Source organism: Hibiscus syriacus, unplaced genomic scaffold (genome assembly GCF_006381635.1).
Source record: "Hibiscus syriacus cultivar Baekdansim isolate YM2019G1 unplaced genomic scaffold, ASM638163v2 tig00110213_pilon, whole genome shotgun sequence".
Taxonomy (NCBI): Eukaryota; Viridiplantae; Streptophyta; class Magnoliopsida; order Malvales; family Malvaceae; genus Hibiscus; species Hibiscus syriacus.
In genome coordinates this window covers 1704321-1719190 of record NW_024062630.1, presented here as the reverse complement: position 1 = coordinate 1719190, position 14870 = coordinate 1704321, and the positions used below count along the sequence as shown (strand labels likewise).

Genomic DNA, 14870 nt, shown 5'->3' with positions numbered 1-14870 from the left:
GATGCTTTCCTGTTTCTAGTGCTTCTGGTATTGTTGCAATGCAAAAATATTAAGACACAGTGATGAGCCCTTATAATCCCTGTAAAGGTGTGTAGGCTTTGAAGGATCTTTCAAATTCCATACTTGCAAGCAGTGAGGAACATAAGATCTTATGCTAAGGGTGAACTTTTAAGTTTATAAAATAATTAGGGAGAAAACAAATTATCAATTAAAAATATAAAAAATATTTAAAATATATATTAATTTAAAACTCCCATAAAGACGATTTTTACTCATCCCGTTCAGTCTATCCCCACTTGCAACGTCAAGGGACTTCTCCATATTTAGGGACTTAATATGTTGAAGAACGGTTAGAAGTTTTGTTGGATGTTATCAGAGTTGTTATTGGTTTGGATTTTGGAGACGTGGAAGAGAAGAAATAAAATATGAGTTCAGAGGAGGAATTAAAATGATAGGATATTAAAATGTTAATAATTAAATTTTTATAACTAAAATAAAATAAATTATAAATGGTAAACATTAAATTTATTATCATGTTAATTTTTTTAATTGTTATGTCATTTGTTATTATTTTTTAAAGAAATTATTATTTTTAATTAAACGATCATTTTATATTTTCTTAATTAAGAGATTGTTTTCACGGGTTTACTCTACATTTTATTATTTCTTTGTCGTAATCATAATTGTGATATATTTATAAGTTTTAAGATATTTACACGTATTCTCATGTTTAAAAGTGCACGTCTAAGGCTGGCATAATAGACTTTTTCAAACCAAATTTGTTCAAATATACCCAAGGCTCTATATCCTTTAATAGTTTTGACTTTTAGTCCTTTTTAATAATTTAATTTTTTGTTTTTATATTTAAAAATTAAATCTAATTCATAAATTAACATGTTAAATTTTATAATGTGACATTCTAAAATAAAAATATTACTTTCACAGCATATAATAAAAATGTTATTGTAATGGAATTAAATTTGATAATTAGACTTCAGTTTTTTAATTTTAAATATATAATTATTTTTAACGATTATTATTTAAGAGGAGGAGAAGTGAAATTTTTAACCAGCTAAATTAACTTATTTTGAACAATTACGGCCTAAGAAGAGGAGAAGTAAAAAAAATTATTTTTAAATTTGATGAGTTTTAAATATATGAAGAATAATGAGTTTATAATATATTTTAATCAATTACCAACAATTAATTGATTTAGTGTGATGAAATATTATATTTTTTAATTAATATTTGGGATTTGATTTTTGACGTTTGCGAATGGAATAAACTGAGTTGGAAGAGTCCCCTATGCAGTATCTATCTAAATTAGTCATCAATATATCAGATATTAATGATTAATTCAAATATATATATGTTAATCAATTAAATTAATTTATTTTGAACAATTATTATCCAAGAGGTAGAGAAGTGAATTTTTCACTTCTAATAAATATGAAACTCACAATCTATTAAAAAAGGAGAGATGTCAACTTAAAACTTTTAATAATTTTCTTTAGAGATTATTGACTCCAATAAATCTTTTGAGTGCTGTTTAACCTAAAATTAATTTGATGTTAAAAATCTGAATTTTGATTCCCATTTATCTGCTTTTTTCCTTCCCATTCACTTATACTCATATACCATTAATTCCTCCTTCATGGATCTCACACCATCTCACAATTCTTGCTAGGGTTTGGTTTCCTTTGCTCTCTCTCATTTTTTTTTGATTAATTTTGATTTTTGGTACATATATCGGAGGAGGAAAGGGGGAAAAGCAGCAGCAGCAGGGAGATGGAATCGGATGATGATTTCTATATGAACGATGCCAACGAATCGGGGGAAGACGATTTCTACAGTGAAGGCGACGATGATGCTGGATCCATTGCTACTTACGATGATGATTCCGATGCCGATGACGCTGGCTACGAGTTTATCGACCATGATTCTGATGATTGCGTTGATTTTACCTCTCACAGTCACCGGGTATTTGTTCTTTTTTCCTCCTTTGGATTTCACTTTATTTGCTTAGAATTTTTCCTTTATAATTTAAAGCTCATTACTTTTTTTCAGTATTGATTTTGTGGGTTATGTTTCTATTTGTTAATGCTAGTTGCTTTTGGTTAAACATGATTGTCAAATGTAAGAATATTTCGTGCAAATTTGAAAGTTTATAATTTCATTCAAATTGTTCATCTTTTTCGGCCACGTGATTATTGAACTGCACTTGCCTTTTGCGGAACAAATTATAGTATCTTTTGGAGGTAATGCTTGCAAACATTGATTACCTTAATATGCTTAATTTTGTTTTTTTTTCCAACATTTCAAAATATAATCAAGATTTTGAAGTTTTTTTTGTTTCACAAATATAAATTTTACTAGATATTGAATTGCTGGATTACGTGCAGCGCTAAGTTTGTTACTAAACAGAGCGAATGAAAATGGATCATATTATATTGCATATGTTACCACATGGAAAGGAAATTAAATTAGATTGCAGAATAAAATGATTACATAACCTGTTGATTCAGTAAAATTTCCATGGGCCACTTGAGTTTTAGTTTCTTTAGGTGTTGAATGACCATATCAAAGTTCTTAGTCAAAGACGTGCTGTCAAGTCTCTACTCCAAAATCATTTTACTTTCGGATAGAAGTTTATGGCGTATTCCTTGCTACTTTTAGCTAATGGGTATTAGATGCTTTTTCAGATGGAAAAAAGGGTACCATATTTGTTTTTCCTTCCACAATTCATTGCACCCTAGGTAATGTTTACGCTTTACAATTTAATGTTAAACATAATGAAAAAATGCAATCATTCTGGGTGCTACTTCTTAATACAAGTTGAAATCCAACATGCAGATGCTTATTACTTGCTTTATTTGTTAAACTGGTTAACTTTCTGACCCTTTTCTTTAACCGTATTTGTGCTGCTCTACTGTTAGCATTAATGGGAATATACTTGACATTCTGCAGTGAATGTCTTTAAAACCTTACTTTTTTCTCTAATGTTACATAGTTACTGGCAGAATTGAATGTCTGAGAATGGAACACTTTTTCTTTATGGATTTTTTAATTAAAGTGTTTTACATAAGTTATAAGTTGCCCTATAAAAAAAAAAAGTCATAAGTTCTTTTTACTTGTATTGCATGCATTCATTCCTTTTGCTGTAAGATTGATTATTAACACTGTGGTTTGCCCTACAAGCTTCTAACATTTTTCATCCTTTTCTACATAAAAGATTGTGTATTTCGAGCCCTGTTCTGTTAATCAATTTTTTTTTTGAAGCTGCCTGTCCTAAATACGTGTCTTCTTTTCTTAGCAAAATTATACCGTTTTGAGTGAAGTAGATATTCATCAACGTCAAGAGGATGACATCACTAGGATATCTACTGTGCTTTCCATCTCAGAGGCTGAAGCAGGCATTCTACTACGCCATTATAACTGGTGAGTGATCACTATTGGTATAATTTCTGTATTTCATAATCTCTTCAATTCTGTTCCGAAACTTGTAGAGCTTTTCACTGGTTGAAAATTGATTTGTAAGTATTATTATTGGTACACTGGCACATGTTCTTCTTATTATTTTTTAAAATAAAAGATAAATGAGTGGAACATGTGGTATCTTTTTTAACCCATTTGTGGAGTTAATGCCATTTGTATAGCATAATAATCCTATTTTTAATGGACCTTTAACTGCAGCAATATAAATGCAGAGTGAAGATTAGAATTTTGTCTCAATGTTTTGGTTAATATGCATATATTTTTACTTTATCTTGATGATGATTGATTTGGCTGCCTTGATGTTGTAATTGATTTATGTTTATTTTGGGCTTGCAGGAACGTCAGTAAAGTACATGATGAATGGTTTGCAGATGAGGAAAAGGTTCGCAGGTCTGTTGGCTTATTGGATAACTGTGCAGTTTCATTTCCTCATGGTAGCGAAGTAAGTGATGCAAACTCGATTGAGAGTTAACTTCTATTTTATGTGCCAGAAGTTTCAGTGCTTGTTTGCTGCGCATTCTTGGACAGTTTGTCTTTCATTTTTTTTTCACATCTCTTATTTTGGCAGATGACTTGTGGGATATGTTTTGATACCCATCCTTGTGATCTGCTACATGCTGCTGCATGTGGTCATCCTTTTTGTAACTCTTGTTGGTCAGGTCAGTTGAGATTCAACCACACCTTTTATTTTCATATCATGGTACTTAAAAGTTCCACAGTTAATGTCTGCTATTCTTAGTGTCATTTCTTGACTGTTGTTTCATTTTGTGGCAATCAGCAGCATCCCTTTGCTGTGATAATCTGAACTGTTAATAATTTTGGTTTCAAAACTGGTGGATTGATTGCTTTGTCCCAATAGACTACCTGAGGCCCGAGTTAAATTACGATATGGTAGTGGCAGTGACATGAATATCCTGCCTAGTATATAAAGGAAGATCATTTCTAGGGAATAAAATGTTTAACTTAGGAGTTAGGACCACTAATTTCTACTCTTTGCCTGGTTCTCTCTCCTCATTTTCTATTTTTTTTAAAGTTTTTATGAAGTTTGTTCAAAAATTAGAAGCATAAAATTTAGGAAAGATCAGTAAGTGTTGATGGGGCTGTTAACTTTGATTGGAGAAGAAGTGGTATTGGTGGAGTTCTTATAGATGTCGAAAAGAACAAGCTGGTTTCTTTTTCTAGAGCATTAGGACCTTGTTCTCCTATTCTTGCTTAGATTTTTGCTATCAAAGTGGGGTTAGAAGTGTTTTTGAGTCAATTTGGAGGGACAAAGGAATTCTGATTTTGGAAAGTGACTCGTTTCTTGCTGTGAAGTGGATCAACAGCCCGGAACTTTGCCCGGTTCACCTTGTTGATTTGATTACAGAAATTCAGAAGACAGTTGTGCAGTCTAATGTTATCTTTTTTTTTATAAGATTTGAAGGCCTCATTAAAAACCTCCTTCATGATTAATGGAGCTTGTATAGAAGCTCCTTAATCAGCGGAAGGAGGAAAAGAGTGCCTTATATTTCATTAGAAAATAATAATTACAACCAGGGAAAATAAATCCAAATAACCCTTACAACAATAAGTAAACCCCAACCTAACAGGAAGCAAAAACCAATCTGAAAATACCAACAACATCAAAATCATCCTAAACCAGCCTTTGCTAAAGCATCAGCATCCATGTTAGCTGTCCTTGCAACCCATCTAACAACCCCCCCCCCCAAAATTCTATGTCAGGAATTGGTTAGTGAGTGAGGAGGTTGTTATTATGAGTAGTGGTTATGGTGTATTATTTTGGTTATGATTCTATGTTAGGTAATTTTATGTAATGTTTGGAATCTTATGTAATTATGGGTTATTTATATATTTAGGCACTCTTTTCCTCCTTCCGCTATTTGTCTCCTTACAAGAGGCAACTATGAGGGAGGTTTTTAATGAGGCCTTCTATTCCTATAAAAAAAAAAAGTAAGTACAAGAAAAGAAAGCTACTTCTCGGTTCTGGGAGAAAAGAAAACTTTATTTATCTTCAATTGTATAATTTAGTTTACTTCCCCCCCCCCTAGTGGAATATAAATCTAAGTTCCGTGTTTTCTCAAGCTCCTTACTGCTTAATTATCAAAGATAAGGTTGGAATGTTTCTAGTTGGACACAATTCTAATTATTTTTGTAGCATCTCTAAGTCCTGGTTGTTAATGAAATTTCTTCAGCTGTTCCATTCATTTTGGAAGCTATTTCCTTGTTCCGTCATCCTTTTTTCTTGTGTTCCTATCAAAGAGCTACTTTAGGCATTTGGCTGATAGAATAGATAATATTTTCAGTTGAATCTATAAATGCCATTATTTTGAGCCTCCCAAATGATTTTGGGATTTTGAATTTAGGACAGTGTCAGGTACAGTCCAGAACCTGTGGGTTCCAATGCTTAAGAAGTTATCAGTTGCACAATAAGGGAGTTTCCTTATTGATTTATCTATTCTGGTTCTTACTATTATATTGGAAGTTGGTAACATGTTCCAAACAAGTAGACAGGGTCCCTTTGTTGCTTTATGTTTGTAATAATGACTTTTCCCCTCTATTCTCGTTCTTTTTCCTTGATATTGATTTAAATCATTCCCAAGAATTGTCACAAAGGAATGGTTATTTGATAATTTGCACGAGGAACTGGTAAAAGTATTTGGAAGAAAGAAAGATAAGAAAACTCTTGCTAGAGATTATCAATATACTTTAAAGAGTCTTGGCATCAACATTGCAACCATCAATATTGGTGCCTGCTGATTTTAGGGGACACATGCATCTAGAAACTTTGTGGAAATTAGACTATTGATATAATTAAGCTGCTGGTTCCTGTTGCTGTTATACCATGTATATTGTATATTTTATACATGGCCAATGAACTTTTTAGATAATTTTGTGTAAGCAAGATCAACAATGTTTGTCACTATGTAGAAGTTATGTTCTATTATTAATGCTGCTATATAGGCTTATGCCCTAGTGGACCCTTCCCTCTCTAATTTTCAGTTTCAGTATTGTATTGAAAGCTGTTGGTTAGATTTGGGAAGTTTTTGTCTTAAAGCATTGGGTTCTCGTATCTAAGCTGTCTGGGAAGGGGTAAAGGACATGTACGTTTAAAAATTATTGTTTACATGGTTATCTACGTTGTACTTTAGTTTCATATGATTTTAAGCTCAATGGTAGACCAGGATATTGTTCAGATATTCTAGCTTTATTTTTAATTTGGTAAAGAAAATGGTTTACCTCTCAATGACTTTTTCCTGTCTGAGAGCTATTTGCAAATATTTGAACATTGTGCGTTTACTAACCTTTCCATATTTTATGCTTGTGGAATTTTCTTTTATAGTTGTGATATATATATATAATTTTTCTCCTTGTTTAGGTTATATTAGCACAGCCATTAATGATGGTCCTGGATGTTTGATGTTGCGATGTCCTGATCCATCCTGTGCTGCTGTTGTTGGTCAAGATATGATAAATGTATTGGCTTCTGATGAAGATAGAGAGAAGTATTCTCGTTATTTCATTAGATCTTATGTTGAAGACAATAGGAAGGTACTTAAAATGTTTTGAGTAATAGGACTTATTGCCCATGAGTAGAGCATTTTAAGTGTGCATTTACTTTCCCTTCACTTGTTAAAGTTTGCAAAAAGATTTATCAGAATTGCCTCCTTACATATATGCATATATAATTTTTTATTCCTTTTCATTTATATCATTTGGGTTGAAGGACGAGGTACCTCTGCGTTGGGACTGCAGTTGTAAGATTCTGTATTTTGGCTTTTAGTGCCTTATGGTTTGTATCTAATCGGAGATGAATTGAAAATTGGTTGTTCGCTTCAGCAGTTTTGCATAAAAAAGATGTTAACCACATTATCTTATTTCTGCTCTAGCTTATTTATATAAAAACAAAAAACACATTTGTCAGCCAGCTTACTGGTTTTTATAATTCTTTCTTCTCAACGAAGTTTTTTATATGTACACACACACACACACACTCTTTTGAACAAAAACACAGATGTAGTTTTGAAAACCACCCGATAATTGGATTTGGGTGTAATCGCTTGTAATTACACATTGTAATTAGTGGGTCCCAATGAATTGAGTGCAATTGGAGCACCCCAAGTCCACTCTTCAGTTCTTGTAGGGGTTGAAATGAGGGAATTATGCCATAATGACTTTGAAACATTTTTATTCAATTTCCAATTAGTGCTCCTTCAGTGGGCTAATGCTATTGGTTGTCCTGTAGGACATTTTCCTGCAGAATATTTAGGGCTGCCTCTTGGTGCTAAGAGAAACTCTATGATGTTGTGGGATCCGGTAGTTCAAAAGTTTCATTCAAAGCTAGCCGGATGGAAGGCGAAGACTCTATCAATGGCAGGGAGGTTGGTATTACTGAAGGCAGTTTTGGGTTCCCTTCCTATCTATTTCATGTCCCTTTTCAAGATGCCTGCTTCGGTGAGTGTTAAGCTGAATTCCATCATGGCCAGATTCTTATGGGGAGGAGGAGGGGAGGCTAGGAAAATCCATTGGGTCAATTGGACAAAAGTTTGCTCCGATAAAAGTGTGGGAGGTCTTGGTGCTATGAATATAAGTCTGATGAATAGAGCTCTCTTAGGGAGATGGTCTTGGAGGTTTGCTAACGATAAAGACTCAGTGTGGAAGAAGGTTATTTGTTGTAAATATAATTTGGATCCCAGTTTACTGCTGTTTAACGAGAAACTTCCTACACATGCTTCTTGGATTTGGAAATCGGTGGTCCTCAACCACTTCAAAAATGATCAGTTTGGAGAAAAGTTTCGTAGCAACTTTAAAGTCAGAGTGGGTGATGGAGGGAGCATTAGATTTTGGTGGGATAGGTGGGCACATGACTCCCCACTTAAAGTGATTTTTCCGAGGTTGTATGTGCTGTCTATAAATAAGAATGGGAAGCTTTATGAGTTTGGGGAATTTCGATCTTCAGTTTGGTCTTGGCATGTTAACTTGAGAAGGAATTTGAGTGAATGGGAATTGGTTCAGTACTCTGACTTAATGACCCTAATCCACAATATACCTCTTTCTCAGGAGTTATCGGATGGGTTGGTCTGGTTTGGTAATGGGGAAGGTGTCTATACTGTTAGTTCGAGTGTTAAGTCATGCAGGCCTGTTGGTATAACAGACCCCTTTTGGAAGAAGTATGTTTGGAGGGGAACGGTGCCTCCTAGAGTGGAGGTCTTCTTGTGGCAGGTCGTGCACCAAAGATTGCCAGTTAAAGTTGAGCTAAAGAGGATAGGAGTTTCAACTATTGTGGATGTTGCTTGCCCCTTTTGCGGAGAGGCGGATGAAACCTCAGCACATTTATTCTTTTCTTGCTCGGTGGTGTGGTCCTTATGGAATAAATTTTTGTTTTTCTGGGGAGTTTCCTCAGTTTTTCATGACAATGCTCACAGCTTTATGGTCGCTTGGGATGAATTGGTACCTAATTCGAAAATTTGGTCCTTCATTCCGGGGGTGGTTTTATGGACAATGTGGAAGGGTAGGAATGCAATTGTGTTCGAGGGGGGAAAGGTAGATCAGATTGATTTATTCTTTTTGGCAAGGTGTAGACTGGCGGCTTGGTTCTTAGCTTACTACAAGGCTGTATCTATCCCTAAGGACTCTCTTATTTGTGACCCTTCACTTGGGGATTGCTGCTCCTTATTAAGCTCTCCTATTATCAAAACTGTGTCCTGGTCTAAACCTCCAGAAGGGTTTATTAAGATGAATGTGGATGCGGCTGTGACTGAAGATTGGAGGAAGAGTGGTGTTGGGGGCATTCTTAGAGATCATGATGGTTCGGTGGTGGGCTCTTTTCAAGAGGCTGCTGGTCCAGGTCCTCCTGTTTTGTTAGAACTCAAGGCAATTATGAAAGGGTTATCTTTCTTTGACTCGTTCCAGCAGCGGTTTAAGGAAAGGTTAATTGTTGAATCAGACAGTAAATTAGCAGTGGATTGGGTCAAGAACATCGACCGTTGTCCCTATGTTTACTTAGACATTGTGACAGCTATTGTTGGCAAGGTTAATGGCCTGAATAGTAGTATTAGATGGGTTGCTAGGTCTGCCAATGTTGAGGCTGACAGTTTAGCTAAGGCTGGTATTGGATAGATCTCTGGGTTTTTAGTTGGGTTTCTATTAGGTTTTGGGTTGCTTATTTGAATTATAGATTGTATGGTTGTTTTAAGTCTTTGTAACGTGTGGTTATCAATGAATTAATGAGGCACTCTTTTCCTCCTTCCGCTGATTAAGGAGCACCTTGTGATCCGTTAATCATGAAGGGGGTTTTTAAAGAGGCCTACCTTTCCTATCAAAAAAAAATTAGTGCTCCCCCCTGAATTGTTACACTTTGTCAACCAAAAATGTCTAGGGAATTAGTTCCTTGTAACTACAAGAGGTGTAATTACTACCTTGTAATTACAGGAGGTTTAATTACTACCTCTTGTAATTCATAACTATTTCCTTCTCTTTTGTGTCTTTGTTAAGGGTATATGAAAATATTGCTAATATTTCTCTCAATATAGCTTCATAAATAGGTTTTCCTCGAGCTTTTCATGGATTAGAACCATGAATGTATTGATTTGATATGTTCCTTCTCAGTTTTACTATATTTCTTCAATATATATTCTGCACTAAAATGACTAATAAGAGCAAACATATAGCTTATTTTTTCTCTCATTATTTTATGTTTGCCTTCTTGCTATCATAAACATTTCAATTCTTTTGTGTTATTTTGCAGACCAAATGGTGTCCTGCACCTGGGTGTGATTACGCTGTGGATTTTATTTTTGGTAGTGGAAACTATGATGTTACCTGTCACTGCTCATATAGTTTTTGTTGGAATGTAAGATCCTTTGGTGCTGTTTCTATTTAGAGTACTTTTAACAATTCATGCATATGGCTTTCCGCTTCATTCTTCTTTCATATTTTATATTGCAAACAGGAATTTTGACCCATAATGTAAACTTTACTTTGCAGTGCTCTGAGGAAGCTCACCGTCCTGTTGATTGTGAAACTGTTTCCAAGTGGATACTGAAAAACAGTGTAGAGTCTGAAAATATGAATTGGTATGGAACAGGATTATAGTTACTAGATTTATTCTAATGAGTGAGATTGTTTAATTCATACCAAATAGAGGGGTTGTTACTTGTTAGTTTGGTGCTGAATGGCCCACCTAACAGAAGCAATTTTCTTATTCTCACTTCCCTCTCTGCTGAGCTTAAATGTGAAGGACTATCTTTACAAGTAAACAGTGTCTGTAGAATGCTTATATGAATACCCCTTATTTTGGATATTGCCACTAGGCCATTCGGGAAAGCTTCCCCAGATTCATTTCTTATAAACACAAGTTGGGATATCAGAAAAATGTGAAAGGGATTATTGTGGAGCGGTGAAGGGGTGTTATTGGGGTCAGATGATACATTAGAGGGTTGTGGAAATGGTAATGTTTGTAGTTATAGATTATCATTTTTGCCTTATGAATTTAACTATTTTGATACTAAATGAAGTAGTGAAATAAATATTCCTCATTTATATGTCTATACAAATATGCTATGTTACTCAGACCCTTCATTTTTCTTGAAGTATTCATGAACGATACAAGTGTCTGACCCATATTCAAATAAATGGAAACTTTAGAAAAACTGAACATGCTCGTATCAGATACGTACACATATCTGACACATATGAGTCTGAGACTCTGAGTGGTAGCTAATTTGTCAATTTTATATTCTAAATTACATATTATTTTCCTATAAAAAATTACATATTATTTAACTTTCTCTAAAACATTTTAAGTGAACAAAGTGAATGTCTTTGATAATTTCTTTCTTGAAATGAAGTTTCCTATTCGTTCTCCCCTTCTACAAATGGACTTGTTTGTGATTGTCCAATTACTAAATTGATGTTCTGCATTATATATTATACCATGCTTTATTTTCAAAGTGTTATGTTTCTCAATAAATATGCCTGTTTTAATCTTCAGGATATTGGCTAATTCCAAGCCTTGTCCTAAATGCAAGCGCCCAATTGAGAAGAACCACGGATGTATGCATATGACATGCACACCACCATGTAAATTTGAATTTTGCTGGTGAGCTTATACTTTTTACTTGTGCATTGCTTGTATTTTGATTGCTGTCTGTCCTCACTACCTTATTTGTACCCCTTTTTTTCCAAATGAAAACTTATATATATAATTCTGCTACGGCTCCTTACTTTCTTTAGCTATACGATCTACTCAACTAGAGAGACAATTTTCCTTGACGACCATACTAAAAAGATTGTGGCAAAAACAAATTAATTCTTTTTACTCTTTTTGTGTTTACTGTATGTTTTCTCTTTTGTATAAAAGTTTGTCAGTTGACCACCTATGTATGCAGGCTTTGCCGTGGTGCATGGGCAGATCATGGTGAGGTAACTGGTGGTTATTATGCTTGCAACCGTTACGAGACAGAAAAAAAGGAGGGCACAGTATGAAAACAATTCCTTATTCTTGCAGTCAGCATTTCTCAGTGCTTGTCATTGTTCACTGCGCATCATTATTTAGCCGCCCTCTTTTTATGTGTTTCTGATCAACACTATTTATTTACAGTTTAATGAAGAGGACAAACGAAGAGAGATGGCTAAATTATCTGTAGAGAAATATACACACTATTATGAACGATGGGCAACCAACCAATTAGTCTGTATTAGTTTGTAGAATTTGTGGCATTTATTGGCCCATTTCTTCTGATTGCTTAAATTTATTTTCTGGAATACTTTGTGGATGTTATGCCACTATATACTTAATTGAGAATACACGTCTTGTTAAAACTTCTCTTGACTTATGCAGTCTAGGCAAAAGGCAATGGCTGATCTACAGCAAATGCAGTCCGTGCATGTAAGTCAAACTTCTTAAAATTACTGATTTCCTATTTGTCGATGCTGGTCTCTTCAATTATTTTTGCACCATTTATTGTGGATGTCATGGAGATGGGTTTGAAGACTATTAAAAACTCTGGATAAGTTTATAATCCATCACCACTGGTTTTAATATGTTTCTATTCATGAAATTTGCATGTTCTTGTCATCTGAGTTTTATATATTCAGTCTGCAAAGTGTGGCAGTATCACTTGTTTTGAAATGTCAAGATTTGTATAACCAATGGAACCTTTAATGGGATTTTTAAATGCCTTTATCGTGAAAATGAGGTCACTATGTTGCACATTATTTTTGTTCTCCAATGATAATATTCTGTTAACGTTGAGACATTTCGTGGTTTGTGGAAAATTCCTCTCCCCAAAAGACATGTATAATAAGATGTGCAGCTGCCAAAGACCTTCCCTTTCCTGTTTATGTGGGATTAGTGCACTTTGTCTACTTCTTTAGAGTTTGGTGAGACATTCTCAGCCACCCATTCTCCATCATTTTGGCTACCTCCCCTCTAAGTTTCAATCTCCCCTGCCAAAAATAAAACAAATACCAAATAGTAATTACAATATAAAAAATCGCTAATAACAGAATGAAGAGAGGGAAGCAGAGAAGGGAGAGGAAGCAAGATGAATAATTTTGTTCCTTCCCACTTGACGGTGTTCTATCTTGCTTCAGACTATGATCATTATTATTATTTTAGTTTATGGGAACTGCTGACAATTACATGTAAATGTAGCTTGAGAAGCTGAGTGAGACACAGTGCCAACCTGACTCACAGCTGAAGTTCATCATTGAGGCATGGCTACAGGTATATTTCAAACTTTTCTTAGTCCCTAGCTACATGCTTTAGCTCATTGTAGCTTCTCTGCTTGTGTAGATAATAGAATGTAGGAGAGTCCTGAAATGGACTTATGCGTATGGATATTATTTACCAGGCGAGGAACATGCTAAAAGACAGTTCTTTGAATACCTACAGGGTAATAATGTGTCTCCATCTATTGCTATAACATAAGCTATTGCTTTATATTCCTGTTCACTTAGCACTAATTGCCTATATGTCTTGCAGGCGAGGCCGAGTCTGGGTTAGAACGACTTCATCGATGTGCTGAGAAGGAACTTCAGGTTTACCTCAATGCAGAGGCACCATTAAAAGATTTTAATGAGTTTCGCTCAAAACTTGCTGGTTTGACCAGGTAATTTTCATTTTAAATTATTTTTACCACCTAAAGTCTATGCAACTCGGTTTTAAGTACAGTGTGATAATCTTAACATGAAGTTTTATTAAAGAAATTGTCTGTTTGGTTGGTTTGTCATGGAAATAAGCTACTGTGCTGGAAGCATATGGTTTTCATTATTATTTTTGGTATATTCCATTTCTGATTCAAGGTCCATGTTTGGGGTTGCAAAGATGATCCTTATATTGAACTTTCTAGTGAAGTGTTCTCTCTTACCCTTATGCATTTTTCAGAGAATTGGTACATCAACTTTTTTTTCTAATTAATTGCTTGAACTTAATGACAACAGTGTGACTCGAACTTACTTTGAGAATTTAGTTCGAGCTCTAGAAAATGGCCTATCAGACGTGAACTCTCGTGGAGCCTGCAGCAGGATGGGGAGTTCAAAGAGCTTGGGAGGTGGTAACAGTAGGGGAAGAAGTGGGAAGGGCAAAGCTTCAACCCATAGATCCAGCGCCTCTAACAGAAATAACGATGGTTCTGGCCATTGATCTTGTGAATATTGTTCCCTACAAACGTCAAGTTGGCCATCATTTGCGAAATTTGCAGGCAGCGCCTGACATTCTCATTACCTACACCTGATACATTTGCCTGGGCGGATAGGCATCAACGTTGGCATACCAAGGCATAGGGTTTTTGGCATTGCCAAAGGAGGGAGGGGGATACATCACAAACACAGCAGCACCGAGAAACCGATGATGCTTGGAGGAAGAGAGTTCACTGTGTATCTATGTTTTTTCCCGTGTGAAAATGTATATAATAGTTCTTCTCTCCATGTTAAACTGTACGCTGAAACCTTGTTACATGTAGCTGCTGTCTCCCCAATGTATTCATATGTAATTTCTACTTGATTATACTCTTCGTTGCAAGCCAAAGGCTTTCAGCTTGACTCCAGATGAGACTACTTTCATTGCAGTATGATAAATAAATTGTTGTAACCTCCTTATATTACAACACCAAATTCCCTTGCGCGCATCCAATAGGTTCCATCAGCCATTCATCCACCATTAGCACATCTCATCCCACCAGCAAACCTTACTACAAACCAATCAACACAATACTAACAATTCAATGGTCAGATGGTAGTTCTGGACTAGAAGATACCGTGACCGGATTTATAAACCTATCCTACGGTGGGTGAAGAGATTGAAGAATTTTCATCTTTCACCTTGAGGTTCTGGTTCCGGTTTGCTCGGTTCGTTTTTGCTTTAATAGCAAACT

At 35.0% G+C, this 14870-nt stretch overlaps 1 protein-coding gene across 2 annotated transcripts; it reads left to right on the top strand.

The window, feature by feature from the left end:
* The first annotated feature begins 1563 nt into the window (after positions 1-1563).
* Positions 1564-14540, top strand: LOC120113901 (probable E3 ubiquitin-protein ligase ARI7). 2 transcript variants are annotated; one of them, XM_039134958.1, is made up of 15 exons: positions 1573-1980; positions 3314-3438; positions 3832-3937; positions 4064-4154; positions 6872-7044; positions 10241-10345; positions 10480-10568; positions 11486-11593; positions 11883-11973; positions 12095-12184; positions 12335-12382; positions 13151-13222; positions 13292-13391; positions 13481-13607; positions 13939-14540. In XM_039134958.1, exons 1-15 carry the CDS (start codon positions 1789-1791, stop codon positions 14138-14140), a joined length of 1719 nt encoding a protein of 572 aa, XP_038990889.1. In that variant the 5' UTR covers positions 1573-1788; the 3' UTR covers positions 14141-14540. The 2 variants fall into 2 exon arrangements, with proteins under 2 accessions (XP_038990890.1, XP_038990889.1); XM_039134959.1 differs by lacking the exon at positions 13292-13391 and having other exon boundaries at positions 1564-1980; positions 13151-13225; positions 13468-13607.
* Positions 14541-14870: the final 330 nt, after the last annotated feature.